Source organism: Osmerus eperlanus, chromosome 6 (genome assembly GCF_963692335.1).
Source record: "Osmerus eperlanus chromosome 6, fOsmEpe2.1, whole genome shotgun sequence".
Lineage (NCBI taxonomy): Eukaryota > Metazoa > Chordata > Actinopteri > Osmeriformes > Osmeridae > Osmerus > Osmerus eperlanus.
Genome location: NC_085023.1, coordinates 4,274,479 through 4,290,510, shown reverse-complemented (window position 1 = coordinate 4,290,510; position 16,032 = coordinate 4,274,479). Strand labels below are relative to the sequence as shown.

Genomic DNA, 16,032 nt, shown 5'->3' with positions numbered 1-16,032 from the left:
AGTGCCTTGCCCAAGGACACAACGTCATTTGCCACGTAGCTGTGCCAGACCAGTGACATGTTCCCAGACTTGGTGACGTTTTCATGGAAGATGGAGAGAGAAGATGGCTGGTTGGTGGAGGTGCCTGAAGCAGAGAGAGAAGAGCTGGAGCAGAGGGAGGACGGGAGAGTGACTAGTGTGTTATCATCAAAAAAAGATGACTGGCAAAATTAAATGAATCTGTTCAGTGGAGAATGAGACAAGTTCTGACATCCCAAATGGACCATCCAAAGATTCCTAATGTAAACTATTTATTTGAAAATTGTATTTGGTTTAGCATCATTGTCACGTTTTTCATCTTTTAAACTGGTAAGATTGTGGACCATTGTAATACAAAATATCCACCTGATTGTATGACTCCAGAGTTGGATGGGTGAGTCAACAGACCGATTACATGTCACAGAAAATAAGCAATTCCAAGATGGTAAGTGCTTATTTTGACGAATCACCACCATTTCTTATTTATTAGATGTGAAACTGCATTTCAGTAGCTCCTTTTGAATGTAGCCATGTCAATATAGTTTCTATATATACATTTCCTATGCTTTTAAATATAGAGATGCAATTATTTGACTTAATTTTTTGTATAAATGTGTGTATTCCTCCTCTGTCTCCCAGCCCTCTTGCAGTCCATGTGCAGTGTGAACCTGGCCTCTCTGGTTTACACTGTGATGATAGTGAAGAGCTTGGTGTACTGCTGTGGGCTCTCCCTCCTGCTGCTCCTCAGTGATCATGTCTCCCACATGGAGACATGATCACTAGCCGTGTAACAATATATCGTGGAACAATATATCGCAATACAAAAATTGTACAATACGTATCGTAGTTATGGCAACATTTTTACAATATGACATCCATTTGCTCCTATTGGTTGAACTACCAGCGTGCAACCTACTCTGCACCTGCGTCATGCGTTCATTCATTGCATTCACAGAAATCGCTTGAACTGAGTTAACTAAATTGTATGTACAACTATCTAGCTAGAAAAGTATCATAATTTGAATATGAAAGATCTGAAGTATTTGTATGTCGAATTTCATGAAACAGAAATATTTTGCTGTTGAATATATAATATCTGAATTTTTTGTATGCCCAATTTAATAAAACTAAATTATTTTTATCCAGAAATACACATTTCTGAACTTTGGTTCAGTGAAAGCTGAAGTTGAGACTGTTATTATGTTGCCGCATGTACCCATCTCGGCGAACAGCCTCAGTTCAATCCGCTCAACAACACAGGATTCGACACTGCAGAGACTCATTGAAACCATACAACAAGGTTGGCCAAATGACAAGTCAAAGACACAGAGCGAAATCAGACCATACTTTTCATTTCAGGATGCACTATTGTACTTCACTTGTCTTAGGTTAGTATACGTTTATAAGGTTAGTAGGTTATCATGTGTTTTATGTGTATTAGAGGCTTAGTATACTGTATTGAATATTGTATATTATTTGTATATTAGGAGGTTTGCTATATTTTAGCTTATCATAGATGTAATCTATGTGCTGTGTACTTATATATGTTATGTTATGCCAGGTTGCTTTGCGCTGTCTTGTCCTAAAAATTTCAGTGCCCAGTCTGACCCTGTGTTGTCCCTGTACTTACTAGTCACTCGGGATAAGAGTGTCTGCTAATTGACTAACTGTAAATGTATACTAGCTAAGCATGAATGACCAGATCAAGACATATGTAGCCAAGTATGACATTTGCAGGCCAGTGGATTATAAGCACCAAAAAGCAACACTGATCTCACATGAAATGCCAAACAGACCATGGGCTATAGGCACAGATCTGTTTGTTTTTTTTGTTTACAAGTTCTATCTTATCACTGTAGATTATTACTCAAATTTCTGGGAAATTGACTATCTTGCAGACACAAAATCTACCACTGTGATCAGGAAACTGAAAGCTCACTTTGCCAGACATCCCTGATATTGTCATCTCAGACATTGGACCACACTCACACTCAAGAATTCCAAAGATTCAGCGAACGGTGGGAATTCCTGCATAAGACTTTTTCACCAGGACAAGCTCAGAGCAATGGTAAAGTGGAATCAACTGTCAAAACAGCCAAGAGACTTTTGCACAAAGCCAAAATTGCTGAAAAGGATCCTTACCTTGCTCTTCTGGATCAACGTAACACACCATCACAAGGCCTGGACACCAGTCTAGCACAAAAACTTCTCAGTCGCCGCATCAGAACACTGCTGCCCACGAAAGCAAGCCTTCTGCAGCCAAAAGTCGAACGGGCACAGCAAGGACTAAGAAGTAACCAACAGTGCCAGTGTGCATACAACAATAGATTAGCCATAGATCTGGACACATTGAAACCAGGGGACTATGTGCAAATACAGCCTTTTGGACCTCATACTCTCTGGAGATTAAGCAAAGTTCTGAGTGCTTTGGATATGAGATCCTATGAAGTCCAGCTGCAATCTGGTGGTCTTCTACTAATTTCAGGGAAGCAGTCTCTCGCTCACTCTAAATACTAAATCCCCGATTTCCGGGAGACTGTATAGCATTTGCGGGCGTCAGGGAGTCGCTAAATGAAAATGCGGGGGAACTTCCGGGAGACTTGGGATATCTGTAAGACTTGTTCTTTCACAGACTGTTCCCAGACCACACACAGCCACAGAGACGGTGACACAGACTCACCTGATAAAGTTTGTGGGGACTAATGAAAAAAAAGGTGAGAAAAGCACGTTTTAGTAATGTGTGTAGTTATACATTTAAGAAATAAGAAAGGCAGTAGAACAGAATCTGTGTAACTTTTCAAAAACGTGTTCTGTGATTTGATTTCTGCAAACATGAGTGAATGTTAACAAGGAATATCACTCCAGTTAAGTTGTGCAGAGGGTTAGTTTTTACAGTAACAGTAATGGGTTCTGTCATTCAGAGATTATTTGTATTGTGTGCATTTTTCACAGTTCATTAAGAGTCAAAGAGTTTAAGAAAGAGAAAAGAAAACGAAAGATAAAGGATGGATGTAGCAATAGTAATTGTGTCCACACGGACCTGTTTTCAGCGTGACACCGTCTGTGAGAATGAGACATGAGATTGTATGTGAGACACGTGCGATTAGGTTAATAAATCATAGTAGTTCTGTAGTCCCCTGCATATATGTCTATGGTCCCCTGTATGAGAACAGGAACAGAATAAAACACAGGGGAAGAAGTTACAATCGCGTTGGTTTGTGTTAGCTGTTCTTTGATCCTTCACGCTGCCGAGTTGGACAGTTCCCTGCTGACCAGACTGAATTAACGTTAGAGCTCCACTGACGAGTGAAAACATGGGAAGATTTAAGGTGAAGTAACATACGTTTGTGTCGTTTACCATCAAGCTAAAGTGAAGAGAAGCGACAGATACATTTGTGGTCATTGATTTGTCACTATGTCGCCATTTGCCTGGACAAGGACGTTGTTTGGCTAGCTTATTTGTTTTGATACTTTGCCGTTTTTTCCCTATGGACTGAGCCTGGACAATATACGAGTATTTTGAGAAACTTTCGCTTGGAACAGAGTATTTTTATTATTGTTTGGACTGAAACCATTTTTGTTTAAAACAACTTTTGGGTGATCTGTGACATTTAATGTTTATTGCTTTTTGTGACTGGTGTTAATGTCATTCAAGTCTATGTTATGTTCTCATAGCTTGGATTAATGCATCGATCCAATACAAGTTATTTTCAATATTTTGAAGCGGTGAATGAAAGGGGTTTAATAAAAATGTCTTTAGATCAATAGGATAAATCATATCGGAGTGCTCAATTTTAGTAAGTTGGCCAACAATAGTGGTAACAAGCATTAACAATAACGATGAAAAGTGAACCCATAGGCGATTTTGAGTAAAATTCTATACACATTTATTTATTTTCCCAATTGATTTAGTATGTTAAATCACCACTAATTTGAAACTTTTAAACTATTGCTTAAACTGTGAAATTCTTGATCTTCTCTGGAGTAGGGGCCGTCTCATCCTCTGCTAGTAAAGTATAGTCGGTCAGGGATATACAGGGTAAGGTGCACACATAGACACTTACGCTTGTGTTATATTCTTTAGGTCATCACTGTGACATTTCCAAATCCGAAAGCATAAACTTGGCTGAGACTAGTTGATCTGGGGGTTAGGGACTCAGATCTTTTGATCTCCAGCCTTTCAGGGAAGAGTTATTTACCCCTACTAAGCAGATGTAGGTTCCGTCTGCTACAATTACATCACACTAGGTGAGCTTGGTAGATATTTCTGTATAAATAGAAGAGGACATTTCAAGCACTGCACAGTTCTGCTCATCTAGTGATATTGACCTTCTGACCTGAACTTCTACCTGCTTACCTGAAGAACCATTCACTACTCTACTTTCACTATGGCTGAACAATCTGAGAAGAGGTAAGACTGATGTTATTACAGCAAAACATTCTTATGTTATGGATGTTTCCTTCAATGGCATTTTCTGCATTTTGAGCTTAAGAGTTTTTTATTTCACTGTTATGAATGTATTTTTTTGTACCTTTTTGTGTTCATCTTGAAGGTCTATTAATCGCAGACTTGTGTACTGTCTGCTGTGCCAAAAGCTACAGGATGCGTTGTCTCAACACCTGGCCAAGGTCTGTATGAAAAACAGCACACCACAAGAAAGAGCGTCTGAGGTGCAGAAGGCCAAGGATTCCACCAAGAATTGGGCCCGGACCAGGATTTGGGATTACAACCGTATCTGTGAGATGCTACCCCACCTGGAATGTCGTTCGGCCCTGGTGAAGGAGCTTCTTGGGATGGAGTACTTCATCAGAAACATGCCCCCTGAGACCATGGCCATACACTCTGCAAGTGACGACACCTCAGCAACTGCCACCATATGTGTTGGCACCTCTCCCCCCTCTTCACCACAAGGGACTGATGACAGCGACTTGTCCTCTTCTGATCTGGATGAGAGGACAGGAGACCCTTCCTGGCAAAGGTAAGTATCATAAATTGCATACATGTGCTATGTTGAAGGAGAATTTATGATCTGGACTACAACTTTTTTTCAATTCTACAACTTGTCATTTAATTCTTCCCCTCGTCTTTTCCCCCCAGTGTGCGTATGAAAATGAAAAAGGCGGGTCTATATTCAAAGTTTCCTGATGATGCCAGTCTCATTTCGGACTTCAAAAGGTACGTCACGGACAGTCTCGGCATCACCGACTGCCAAAAGGAGGTAAGATCACTTTACACATACATTTTGAGCCAGAACACCCATTTCAATAATGTTCCATATGTCTACTTTCTTCTTATGATGTTAATGCTAACATTTATTTCTCATCGTCTCTCTCAAAGGTTGACAAAGTGTCACGCTTCCTGCGGTATTTGCAGCCCAGGGGGGATGAGCCAAATCTGGACTTCCTCAAGAAGAGCATAGAGACACGAGATTACTTGACAAGATTACGACTGACAGACATGAGCGCAGTCACCATTCTGAAGTACATCCAGAACATGAAACGGTTCGTAGGCTTCCTGAAGATAAAGCTGGATCTGGGAAAGGAAGGCGCAAAGCTCCACTCCATGTGCCAAGCGTACAAGGAGCTGCTGCAGACACTGAGGAAGCTGGTTGTCAAGGCTCGTGTACATGAAACGGTCAGCATAAAGTAAGTACTATTCATTCTGTATTGTCATATTACCACTAATGTCTTTGTTTTTTACTACTGCAATCCTGAGTGTGGTGTGTTTAATAACCTGTCTCCCATTTTCTCTATTATCTTCTTAATCTAGAAAGAATCGATTAACCGATGGCATGCGCAGCGTTGCAGATTGCCAGGAAATTTTGAACGTCGCTAAGGAAGACTTCCTTAACATCCTCAGGAAGTTAATGGATGAATCTCATGTCTTTGACAGTGAAAAGACGTCATTCCGCTATTACTGTGAAGCGGTCATGGTGTTTCGTCACTTTCAGCTCCCAGGAGCTGTGGAGGGCATGACTGTAAGTGCATCTAGTTTAACAGCTTGAAGGAGTTTATCCCCAGAATATGCTGTAAGGGTTATTCAGAAATGCATTTAAATATGTTCCATGTTTTCCAGGTGAAAGAGTGGAAGAGTAGAAAGCATATTGGTGGCAGGGCTCTGATTGGCATCCGCCACCACAGAACAACAACACAACAGATCGTCACACTTGCCTTGACACTGGAGGAGGAAGCTGTAAGTCCTTTAGCAGCCAAATGTGTTTTACCATTGTTATTTTTGTATGATACAAATGATATATTACTCACAATGTTTTGCAGTCAAGTAATTGTCTTTCTTGTTCCCACAGTGGTTACAGGCGTACTACAAGGAAATTCGCCCTGGATATCTCAAGGATAGTTGCGACAAGTTTTTCATTTCATCCCATGGCAAACCTCTTCACAGTGTCACAAAAGACGTCTATCGACTCCATGAAAGGTATGTTCCTACCTACATCCATGTGCTGATGAGTAAATGTTAACACTTTCTTGTATTTCACCCTATTATCAGACACATCACAATGAACTTTTCATGTCAAATGTTCTTCCTGTAGCTACAATCTCCAACCTGCCAGTAGTATTGAGGTCCGAAGGGCTGCTGAGGCACAGGCAGCAGCAACATTTATGAAGAACCAAAAGGTATGGAATGCCGTTTGATTCAAAATTTCATATATAAATGGGTAAATACATAACCATATGTATGTAATAAACCGTGAAAAAAAGAGTTGGCAATAAATATATAGATATAGCATCATATAAATATATAGCTGAATCCATTTACCTAAATAAATAAATACATGTAGGCCTACTTATTTCAGAATGACATTTTTCAAAATACATTTATTTATTTCATGGGACTTTTATTTCCTATTGCCACATTTATTTCTTTGCTGTATTTATTTCCAATCCTACATGCAAAGGAGAGGGTCGTGGTTATTTTCAGACCAAAGCAACTGCACTAGGTAATAGGCAGACCTTGTGGGGTACCTGGAGAAAAACAAGCTGTAGTGCAGATGTTGGTATTAGTGGTGTTAGAGATAGCATGCTGGCCTTATAGCTGTTCTAATTGATCATCATGGCTTGTCAGGGGACATCATTTTGGCACACACTGAAGATTTTGTAGAGGTACTTGGGTGGATAAGTGCTCTACAGAACATAGACATCGATGACCAAGTCTTAAATTGTTTGAGACTTATTGAGCACCGTGTTCGTGTGCAAGATGTCCAGGAAGTAACCTCTAGCCAGAGGCATATTCATTTTTCAACCCAGCGCGTTAGCATGAGCCAAGTAGGCCAACTTACGTTTTTCAGGTGGTAGGCTACATCATATTCGACATTGAACTATGAAAAATAAACCGTTGTTGGCAGAGTTTGCATTCATTTTGACTAATAACACCGACAAAGTAGGCAATGGCAGAGTTTGTAGTTCGGCAGCCAATTGTGCTCGTGCCGTGTGCAAAAAACAAAACAAAGCGCAGATTAACGAAAAGGAAAACAGTAACAAATTTTCTTTTAAATTAAATATTTTTTGAGTTGCTTTATTTGTCTTAAATAATATCACCTACAATTTCTGTAGAACATTTCTTTAAATCAGCAATGGTGACACAAGCGGGAATCAGATCTCACACTGCCTTAAAGCAGCACGACTAAAAAATCTTAGTCGACCAAGAGCATATCGACCAGAAAATCGACTAGTCGACTGAGTGGGGACAGCCCTAAATGTGATAGCTAGTTAGTCTTAACTAAATGCCAAGTCATCACTCGATATCCTGCCCTTGCACACGTTTACTTTAGCTATAGCCACCATACGTACTTGGCTAACATTACACTACAGAAAACTGACCTCTCGGGTGTGTTTTAAGATGCCTGATGAAGTTTGATGCTGTTGATCCTGCATCTCTTATTTTCATGTGACACATTTTGCATATTGCACTGCGCTTATTCGTTCCTGTGCTTTGAATATCGGTAAAACCAAACAAAATGACAAAAGGCACGTGTGGAGCTGCCATGCTTGCTTGTCCTATTCCACGCCCTCTCTCTCGTTTGCTCTAATTTTCTTCTCTCCTGCAAAATACTGACAGGGTTAGGGTTAGCTATAGGAATTTTTGAGGATTTCTGGAGGCCTATGTATTTTCTAATGACTCGTATTGTCTACGAGTCTTTACATCTAGAGTCCGAGTGAAGTCTGAAGTCGCAATACGTCGAGTCAAGTCGCAAGTCAATGATAATGTGACTTAAGTGCGACTCGAGTACGAGTCTCTAACTCGAGTCCCCATCTATTATAAGAATCACATCCAAATCGAATGACATTATCTTCTCCCAAGACAACAAAATCTTTCTCTGTTGCACCGTTCCCCACTCGGCTTCTACGTAAGTTCGCATGCTGCACTTTTTCAGGCAGTGATCAGCGCGCTCTGATGATTTGCATGTTAAACAAACAATATTTTTATTTTGTAGTACATTGGTTATTATGTATTATCACTTACAATCAGGCATTTTGTATTATATCGGCATTCGGTAACAACAGGACTGGTGACACGAGACTTATTATTAGTAATAGCTTATTTTATAGAGGCTGAATCTGGAATGTCCAGCAGCTACATTGAGTCAGATCAAGAAAATGTTTGTACATTTATGTTTGTCTTGTTGTCAATCTCCCTTCTTACATATGTATTTCTTTCATATTATCTCTTAAAGCAGTGAGGTAAAATATCACACAAAAGGGTTTGATGAAAAACATTGTGACATTTATAGAAAAAAAAAACGTTTCAAATTTCGATTAGACGATTTTCAAAAGTGTTTAATCAAATCAACTTTTATTTGTATAGCCCTTTTTACATGCAAGCATGTCACAGAGGGCTTCACATACGCCTATAGAACTGCCCCTCAACCAACCTAAACCCTCAGGGAAGACAAGGAAAAACTCACAGAAAAACTCAATTCAGGAGAAAAAATGGAAGAAACCTTGGGAGTAGCAATTCAGTGAGGGATCCCCTCCTCCAGAGACGGTTGGTGAAAGAGAGGAGCAGAACACAGGCTTAACATAGTCATACAGCAGGGAAGTGTCAATGGGTTTTGAAACACCAAAATCCATTGTTCGACTTGGTAGAGGTAGGAAGGGACCGGGAAACTCGCTGTTGCCCGTCATGGAGACTGTTTCCGGTTGGCAACCAGGTCCAGCTTTGGCAGACGGACGGCCAGGCAGGTGCTGACAGCTCAAACACCCACACCACAGGGGATGTGTGGAGGGGGGACAGAGAGGGGAGAGCAGAGATTAGAGAATGTCAGGAGCAGCTAACAGTTACAGTCATATTTAGAATGAGATCCCCACCGGTTAAGTGTGGACTAGTGCAGCAATTTAGCAGAGCAAAAAAGGGTATTTGATGCAGCCCTAGACACTAAGACAGCGCCAGCCCCCCTCGGTTGGAACATGAACTCTGTTCCAGGGGAGAGAACTCTAAAATAAGTTATATTTATATAATAAGGGTGAGAATGCCCCGTCCCCCGTTGTCACCAACTAGTAACGGAAACTATAACAATAGCAATATACAGTAACAGGTTTAGTCGAGTCTTGGTCGACCAAAGAAAATCTTAGTGGGGGACAGCCCTAATAACATTACATTTACAGATACAGTAGGACTTTCATTTGGATTATTAATTCATAGACTACAGCACTCTAGTGGAGCTCACTTTGGTGAAGATTTGTTAGCTACAGCAGTATAAGCTAATTGTTTAGATTATTATTATTTGCTGCTAAAAATGTAGCTGACATTGCACTGTTATTATATTCTTCAGCTACATAATAGATTGTTTAGTATTCTTTTGTGTTTTCATTGATTGAGGGGAAATACAGAAAATATAAGATAGCATAACTAAAACTTATGATATTAGTATAAGTAGTAAGAAAGTTTTGACCTTCATTTAGAGGACCATGTTCTGTTGCACAATGGTATTTTACCTGTACAAGGTATCTAAGGATCTTAGCACTATCTGTAAAATGTCATACTTTTAATTAACCAGGCCAGTTGGCTAAACACTTACTCATATTTACAACAATGGCCTGGGTGAAATTAGGATTCATTCAAATACTTTGAATCGATATGCTGTAGTGATAAGTCATTAGGGTTGAGACTTGTGACATGACTCAGACTCATGGTCAGAGACTCCATACTTGACTTGGACTCTTAACTCAGACTTGACTCAGACTCTGATAAAAGGACTCGTGAACATCTCTGCCTCTAGCACAGGTGCGGGACGCCCTATACAAAAAGATTTGATTCGATTAATTTGTATAGTACATAATAAAGAAACGCGATGGACATAAATGTGTTGTGGCCCCTACTCCACTTCCACTACTGTGGAATAAACTGCCAATTTCATCCCCCACCACCGTGACATTTAAGTCTCGTATTTTTTTAATATTTTTATTATTTGGCTTTCGAGTCAGTTTAGGGTCACTCGTGCTCACTGTAATTGTGTTGTTTGTCTGTTGTTCCTACTTATTGTTGTTTTGCCTTATGTGATGACTTTGATCGGCATTGGCTGTTTTTAAATGTGCTCTATAAATAAACTGACTTGACTTGTGTGTTTGTTAGAAACAAAATACAAATCTATGTATTTTAGACACATAACAAAGTTACCTGGATGCTCAATCACATCAATTCCACACCTTCAGTATTGTGTTGTGGGTAGAATATTACCACTTGTATACTCTTCCTTTGCCTCAGTGTTCGCATTTAAGCGTATTGTGTTTATATAGTCTGGGTTAAGTGACCTAAGTATTCCTTGTTAATGTAGTGTCATAAAGGGCTGTGATGTCGTGGTTAATATGGATATTGCCTCGAGAAACCCAAAAATGTGACAGGTACACTCTGGTATCGTCTACGGTGTGCCCAGGGTAACCAGTTATTTTAGATCAAACCAAAATGTTGCCTGGACGCCAAGGTAGTTGATGAATACAAAAATGGAAGAAGTAGGTCTAATTCACATCACTCAAGGCCTGCAGGCCACATAAAATGAGTTGGCGGGCCACATTTGGGAGCTTAAATGGTCTATTGAAAAAAGTCTACTCTGCTTTACAGCATGCATTGACCATAAACTACATCTCCCACAATGCATTTCGATTAGGCTATGTTACGGCAGAGTGACGACATACGGCCTTAGAAATCAGTGTTCAACGCAAAGTTCCAAGTTGAACTGTGGGTGAAGGCGAGCATGAGTTGTAGTGATGTGTCGTTCGTGAACGATTTGTTCATTTTGAACGAATCATTAGTATGACTCGGGAGTAACGAGTAGTCTCAGAGAGCGATTCGTTCATTTTCTCGTGGCCGAGAACAAAAAAAAAAAGTTACATTAACTAAACCTATAATGATCACTTGTAAACGAATATCATTCACGTCTTACTAAACCTAGTCACGCAAAGACTCATACCCGGCAATTGAACGAATCATTGATCCGAAGACCCGGTTGTCAGAAGAACGAAACATTGATTCGAAGACACGGTTGGGAGGAACGATTCGTTCATCTGCCGGGTACAAGTTTTTTTCACGTGACCTGCAGGCTCAGTACTGGTAGCTAGCAAAAACAGAAACGATTCGTTCATTTTGACTGGGTCTTCGGATACGGATCATTGGATAATTTTTCACGTGACCTGCAGGCTCAGAAGAGGAAACAGAAAGGATTTGTTTACCTCGTTCACTTTCGCGTGACTAGGTTTAGTAAGACATGAATGATATTTGTTCACAAGTAATAATTACAGGTTTTGTTATTTTCACTTTTTTTGTACTTTACTTATAGTTCAGTGCAGCATAATTGTTTTCTGTGATAATTAAATGCTAGTGTGATAATAAATGACCATTTCAAATCATACAAACTGTCATGATACATTATTTTAATGCAGGAATTTCTTTTAAAATAGTATCTGCTGGTTTACATGCACTAACATGAGAATATGATACGTGTTTGCAGTGGACGTATTTAGGCCAGGGTTATAAAATGATAAAATGTTGAGCAACCCCCCCCCCCCTCCCAGTTCAAATGAACGAATGACTCGAAAAAAGATTTGTTCATTTTGCTGAACGAGATACAAAGAACCGAATCAGTAAAATGATCCGAACTTCCCATCACTAATGGTTTGAATGACAGCACTCCAATGCAGCCGGTTCTGCAAACGTACCCCATGCGCATTTTCAGCCAAGGTCCTTGGGCATTCAACTCAAGTTGGTATCGCTCTCGAACTTGGTTAGAGTACTGAGCCAAGCAATATGCATGTTTCTGCTTCCCCTGTCGACAATTTGGAGCCAGAAATTATAAAGACATCACCTTCACTAGACAAGGTTTTACCAATTGGAAAACGGCTATGTTCATTTTACATAAAGCTCAAAGCTATTTTGCGCTCTTGTGAAGGGCAAAAAAAGTAACTTGTGCGCTATGCATGCTAGCATTAACTGTGGAAGTCCCTATCTAGCATCACATCAAACTCAGAATGCGTCCTAGGTTTCGGATAATCCCTGAATGTTTACAACGCCTGGCTCCACGCCTGATTAACACTCGGATTGATAAACTAAACAATTGTATCAATAAAAAAAATAATACGATCCCTTTCCGTAATCATGATACCCCCCAGAAATGTTCACTGCACCCCCAGTCAAAGCAGGCTGCATCCGGCCCTGGATGAAAGGCAGTTTCAAGAGAGATGGGAAAGTGAATACATGTTTGTGCTTCAAGGAGAAAAAACGGTATGTATTTTGTGTTAAATGAGGCGATGTCGGTCGTTAAAGAGTACAATCTCCATTGGCATTTTGACACCAAACACAGATAATAATGCCACATGTATCCTCCAAGAAAAACTGCAGATTGTCCAAGAATTTAAAGGCGGACTGCAAAATCGCAGCAGAATATGTTCACAAAAGCTACAGCTAGAAACAATGTTTTTACATCGTAGTTACAACTGTCCCTTTGAGGGCAACCATAATGCTGATGTGGCCCTCGGTTAAAATGAGTTTGACACCCCTGGTCTAATCGGTGAGCTTGATTAGCTCGCATTGACGAGCAGTGGATTAACGATAATACTTGTGTTTTTGCTCTAGTGGGACTTCAATGGTCATCAATGTCTATGTTCTGTTCATTTTTTTATTGGTCCATGTATTTATTTATTTATTTATTTATGTAAATGGGTTCAGCTATATATGCATATGATGCTATATTTATATATGCTATATTTATTGACATATTTTTTTTCACGGTTTATTTCATAGCCATATTTATTTATGCATTTACTTACCTATTTTTTTCATTTTGAATCAAATCGGCGTTCCATAAAAAGGAGGGTGTGGCACATCACATGGCCCATAACAGTTTTCTGGCCAACCAGCATTATCGAATGCGATTGCCAAAGGTTATATTGGCCAGAGCTCTAATGCTGGAATCCTTGATTGAGTAAGCATCTTCATTTTACACAAAACACGTTAATTAAATCTCACAATTGTGTACCAAGTTGTCCTCATGTGTCTCATTTTAATCCTTATTTTCCTTAATCTTTAAAGCACTTCAGAGACCTGCCCTCCACCAAGTAAGGACGACCAGCCTTCCGAGCCTACCGAAAAAGACTTTTCTACCTTCATCACCACATTCCCAGTTTCCACAGAAGGCCAGCCACCAGGAAAAAGGAAGAGGGTCGCTGCAGGGTTCCCAGAATCTTCCCAGTATCTCCAGAGACAGGAACATCTGCTGTGTAAGTACTCCAATCCATAATCCATAACAGTGATTACCAAATCAATACATTACTTACACATGGCAATGTATTTAGTGTGATAAATGACTAGCATGACTGATGTTATTTTATTATTTCTGTCAGCAAAATACATCCATCAGAAACCATCAGTCAGGAAATTGGATAGGCAGATTAAGAAGCAGGGGTGGACAGCCAACCATCCAACTCCAGAAGAGATCCGGCAGATGTGGAAACCAGCCTCCAAACTGTCCATTGAGGGTGATGCTCACACTTACAAGAAAACAATTCAGCAGAATTGGAAAGGCCTGGTCACCCAAGACTTTGGTGGAGAGAAAGGGCTAAGTAAGAAAAACTTTCATTTTTCTTGTAAGGGTATGAATATGAACACTTAAATTATCCTTTTATCATGTTGGGCTCCACCCATAAGAAAAACGTATTAAAATGTTTGCCAAACTGTAATATCTATTTAGTTATTTTGATCTAACTCAGTGTTATCTTCTCTTTATTGCAGGAGTGGTTACAACCAAGCCTTTTGCCGAAGGTGCAATTGTCTGTGATTACCATGGAATCATCACCACAGCTGCTGAGGGGAGACAAATGATGAGCCACAACTCAGAAGAAGACATGCGTGGCCTGTTTTTCTTCAGAGCTGGGCAGACGGCACTCTGCATTGATGGCCACAGTCCATGTGAGTGTCACGGAGCCGACACTTTTGGAAGAAGGATCAAGCATTCTTCGAAAAAGAGCAACCTGAAGCCACTTCACTGCGTCTTCAACACAGGAGAAGGTGAAAAGCAAGCCATCCTCTTCAAGGCTGTGAAGGACATTGACACAAACACTGAACTTTCTTTTGACCACGGTGCCAAGAGGAAGTTCTTCAGAGGAGAGGGCCTGGACCTGAAATGGCTGGATGAGTAGAATAGTCATGTCGATGACAGGACTTAACATCTTGTTGTTACAACATCAAAAGTCCCAGTGTGTATCCCAGTACTGGATACCTGCTGGAACTAACAATGCATGTACATGTATGTAAATAGTTGTTAATTGCATTCATTTTTTAACTCTTAAAAAAAGTGTGCATTAATTATTTTGTAAATGTTTTATTAAAAAAGACACATGCACACTTATGTTAATAGTTGCATGATTGAATACATTTTCTACTCCTATATTTCTTTCTTGGTTTTATTTTGATGTTGTGAATAATTGCTTTTGAAAATTCAATTTAAAATGACCTCAGCTTGAGCAGATGAGTAGGTCTTACCTGTACACCAGGCCCAGCTGAACACAAAAAAACAACAAGGGCAATAAACACATGTTCACTCTCACTGAGAACATGTCAGCTCAAAAGGGTCAATTATGCCCCCAGACTCTCAGCTCACATTGCCCTGACACACATTTCCAGGAGTGAAGGGAAAATACTTGTAGAGGCTTATGTCGATAGTTTTTTGGTCTCTTTTTGATGCAGTTGTGTTTTATAGGTGAGACTCAACAATAACAAATTAACTTCAGTTCATTTTACTTTCTGGCAGGGTCACAGACAGAGGTCAAATCTAGCACAGAGGCCCCTACCTGAAATAGACCAACGTGATATCATAACCAGTCTAGGAATTTGTACATTAAAGATCCTGTAAAGTGGACCTGATAACTAAGGGTGCTTTCACACCTATTAATCCGTTTGCTTGGTCCGAATCAGTGGATGAGTTGCTACTTTGGTGCATTTTTCATTAGTTCCGGATAGTGTTCACACGGTCCTGTTTTAAGCGAACCAACGTGTGTAAAAAAACAATGACGTTTGTAAAAAAAAAACAATGACATACTGTCGTACAGGTTGTCTATCTATTGGACAGAAAATGTGTGAGGGAAAATCACTTGTCACGAACAACAATGTAGCAACAGTAGCGTATTGCGATTGCAATACTATTTTTAATTGTTATGATTTGGTGTTGCACGACCAAGTTTTTTGGGTTGCTCGTTGGCCTTTTACTCAGGATTATATCCAGGTTATCAAACCATGGGAATTATTTTTTTGACGAGCTACCACTTTTCCATAGAACATCACGCACTTTTAGCTGTCTACGTTTTTTAACTTTGAACCAACATTGGTCCACCGTGCAACAATGACCCTTTATTTCAGTATATCACTAAATAATTTTAATTCTTCACTCTTATGTGTCTCCACAGGTATCTGCAATATGATCATAAGCCCATATTTGCCGAAGAGCCTTCACTTCATCATTCCTCCACGTTTTCCCTAAACTAATTTCGCTGTTAATGAGTGGCACGGCTGTC

At 39.9% G+C, this 16,032-nt stretch overlaps 1 protein-coding gene across 2 annotated transcripts; it reads left to right on the top strand.

Annotated features, from left to right (window-relative positions):
* Positions 1–3,732: 3,732 nt before the first annotated feature.
* LOC134021923 (uncharacterized) lies at positions 3,733–14,985 on the top strand. Of its 2 annotated transcripts, XM_062463041.1 has the most exons (12): positions 3,760–4,429; positions 4,572–4,997; positions 5,117–5,237; positions 5,357–5,664; positions 5,789–5,996; positions 6,095–6,211; positions 6,324–6,451; positions 6,567–6,651; positions 13,336–13,448; positions 13,556–13,743; positions 13,867–14,085; positions 14,255–14,985. In XM_062463041.1, exons 1-12 carry the CDS (start codon positions 4,407–4,409, stop codon positions 14,659–14,661), a joined length of 2,343 nt encoding a protein of 780 aa, XP_062319025.1. In that variant the 5' UTR covers positions 3,760–4,406; the 3' UTR covers positions 14,662–14,985. The 2 variants fall into 2 exon arrangements, with proteins under 2 accessions (XP_062319027.1, XP_062319025.1); XM_062463043.1 differs by lacking the exons at positions 13,336–13,448; positions 13,867–14,085; positions 14,255–14,985 and having other exon boundaries at positions 3,733–4,429; positions 13,556–13,736.
* Positions 14,986–16,032: the final 1,047 nt, after the last annotated feature.

What these genes read in the sequence shown, in the direction of transcription:
- LOC134021923 (XM_062463041.1), top strand. Translation starts at nt 4,407, where the DNA reads ATGGCTGAACAATCTGAGAAGAG. An exon ending in CATTTATGAAGAACCAAAAG is followed by an intron (nt 6,652 to 13,335) that starts GTATGGAATGCC and finishes TTCCATAAAAAG; the next exon opens with GAGGGTGTGGCACATCACAT. An exon ending in GAGACAGGAACATCTGCTGT is followed by an intron (nt 13,744 to 13,866) that starts GTAAGTACTCCA and finishes TATTTCTGTCAG; the next exon opens with CAAAATACATCCATCAGAAA.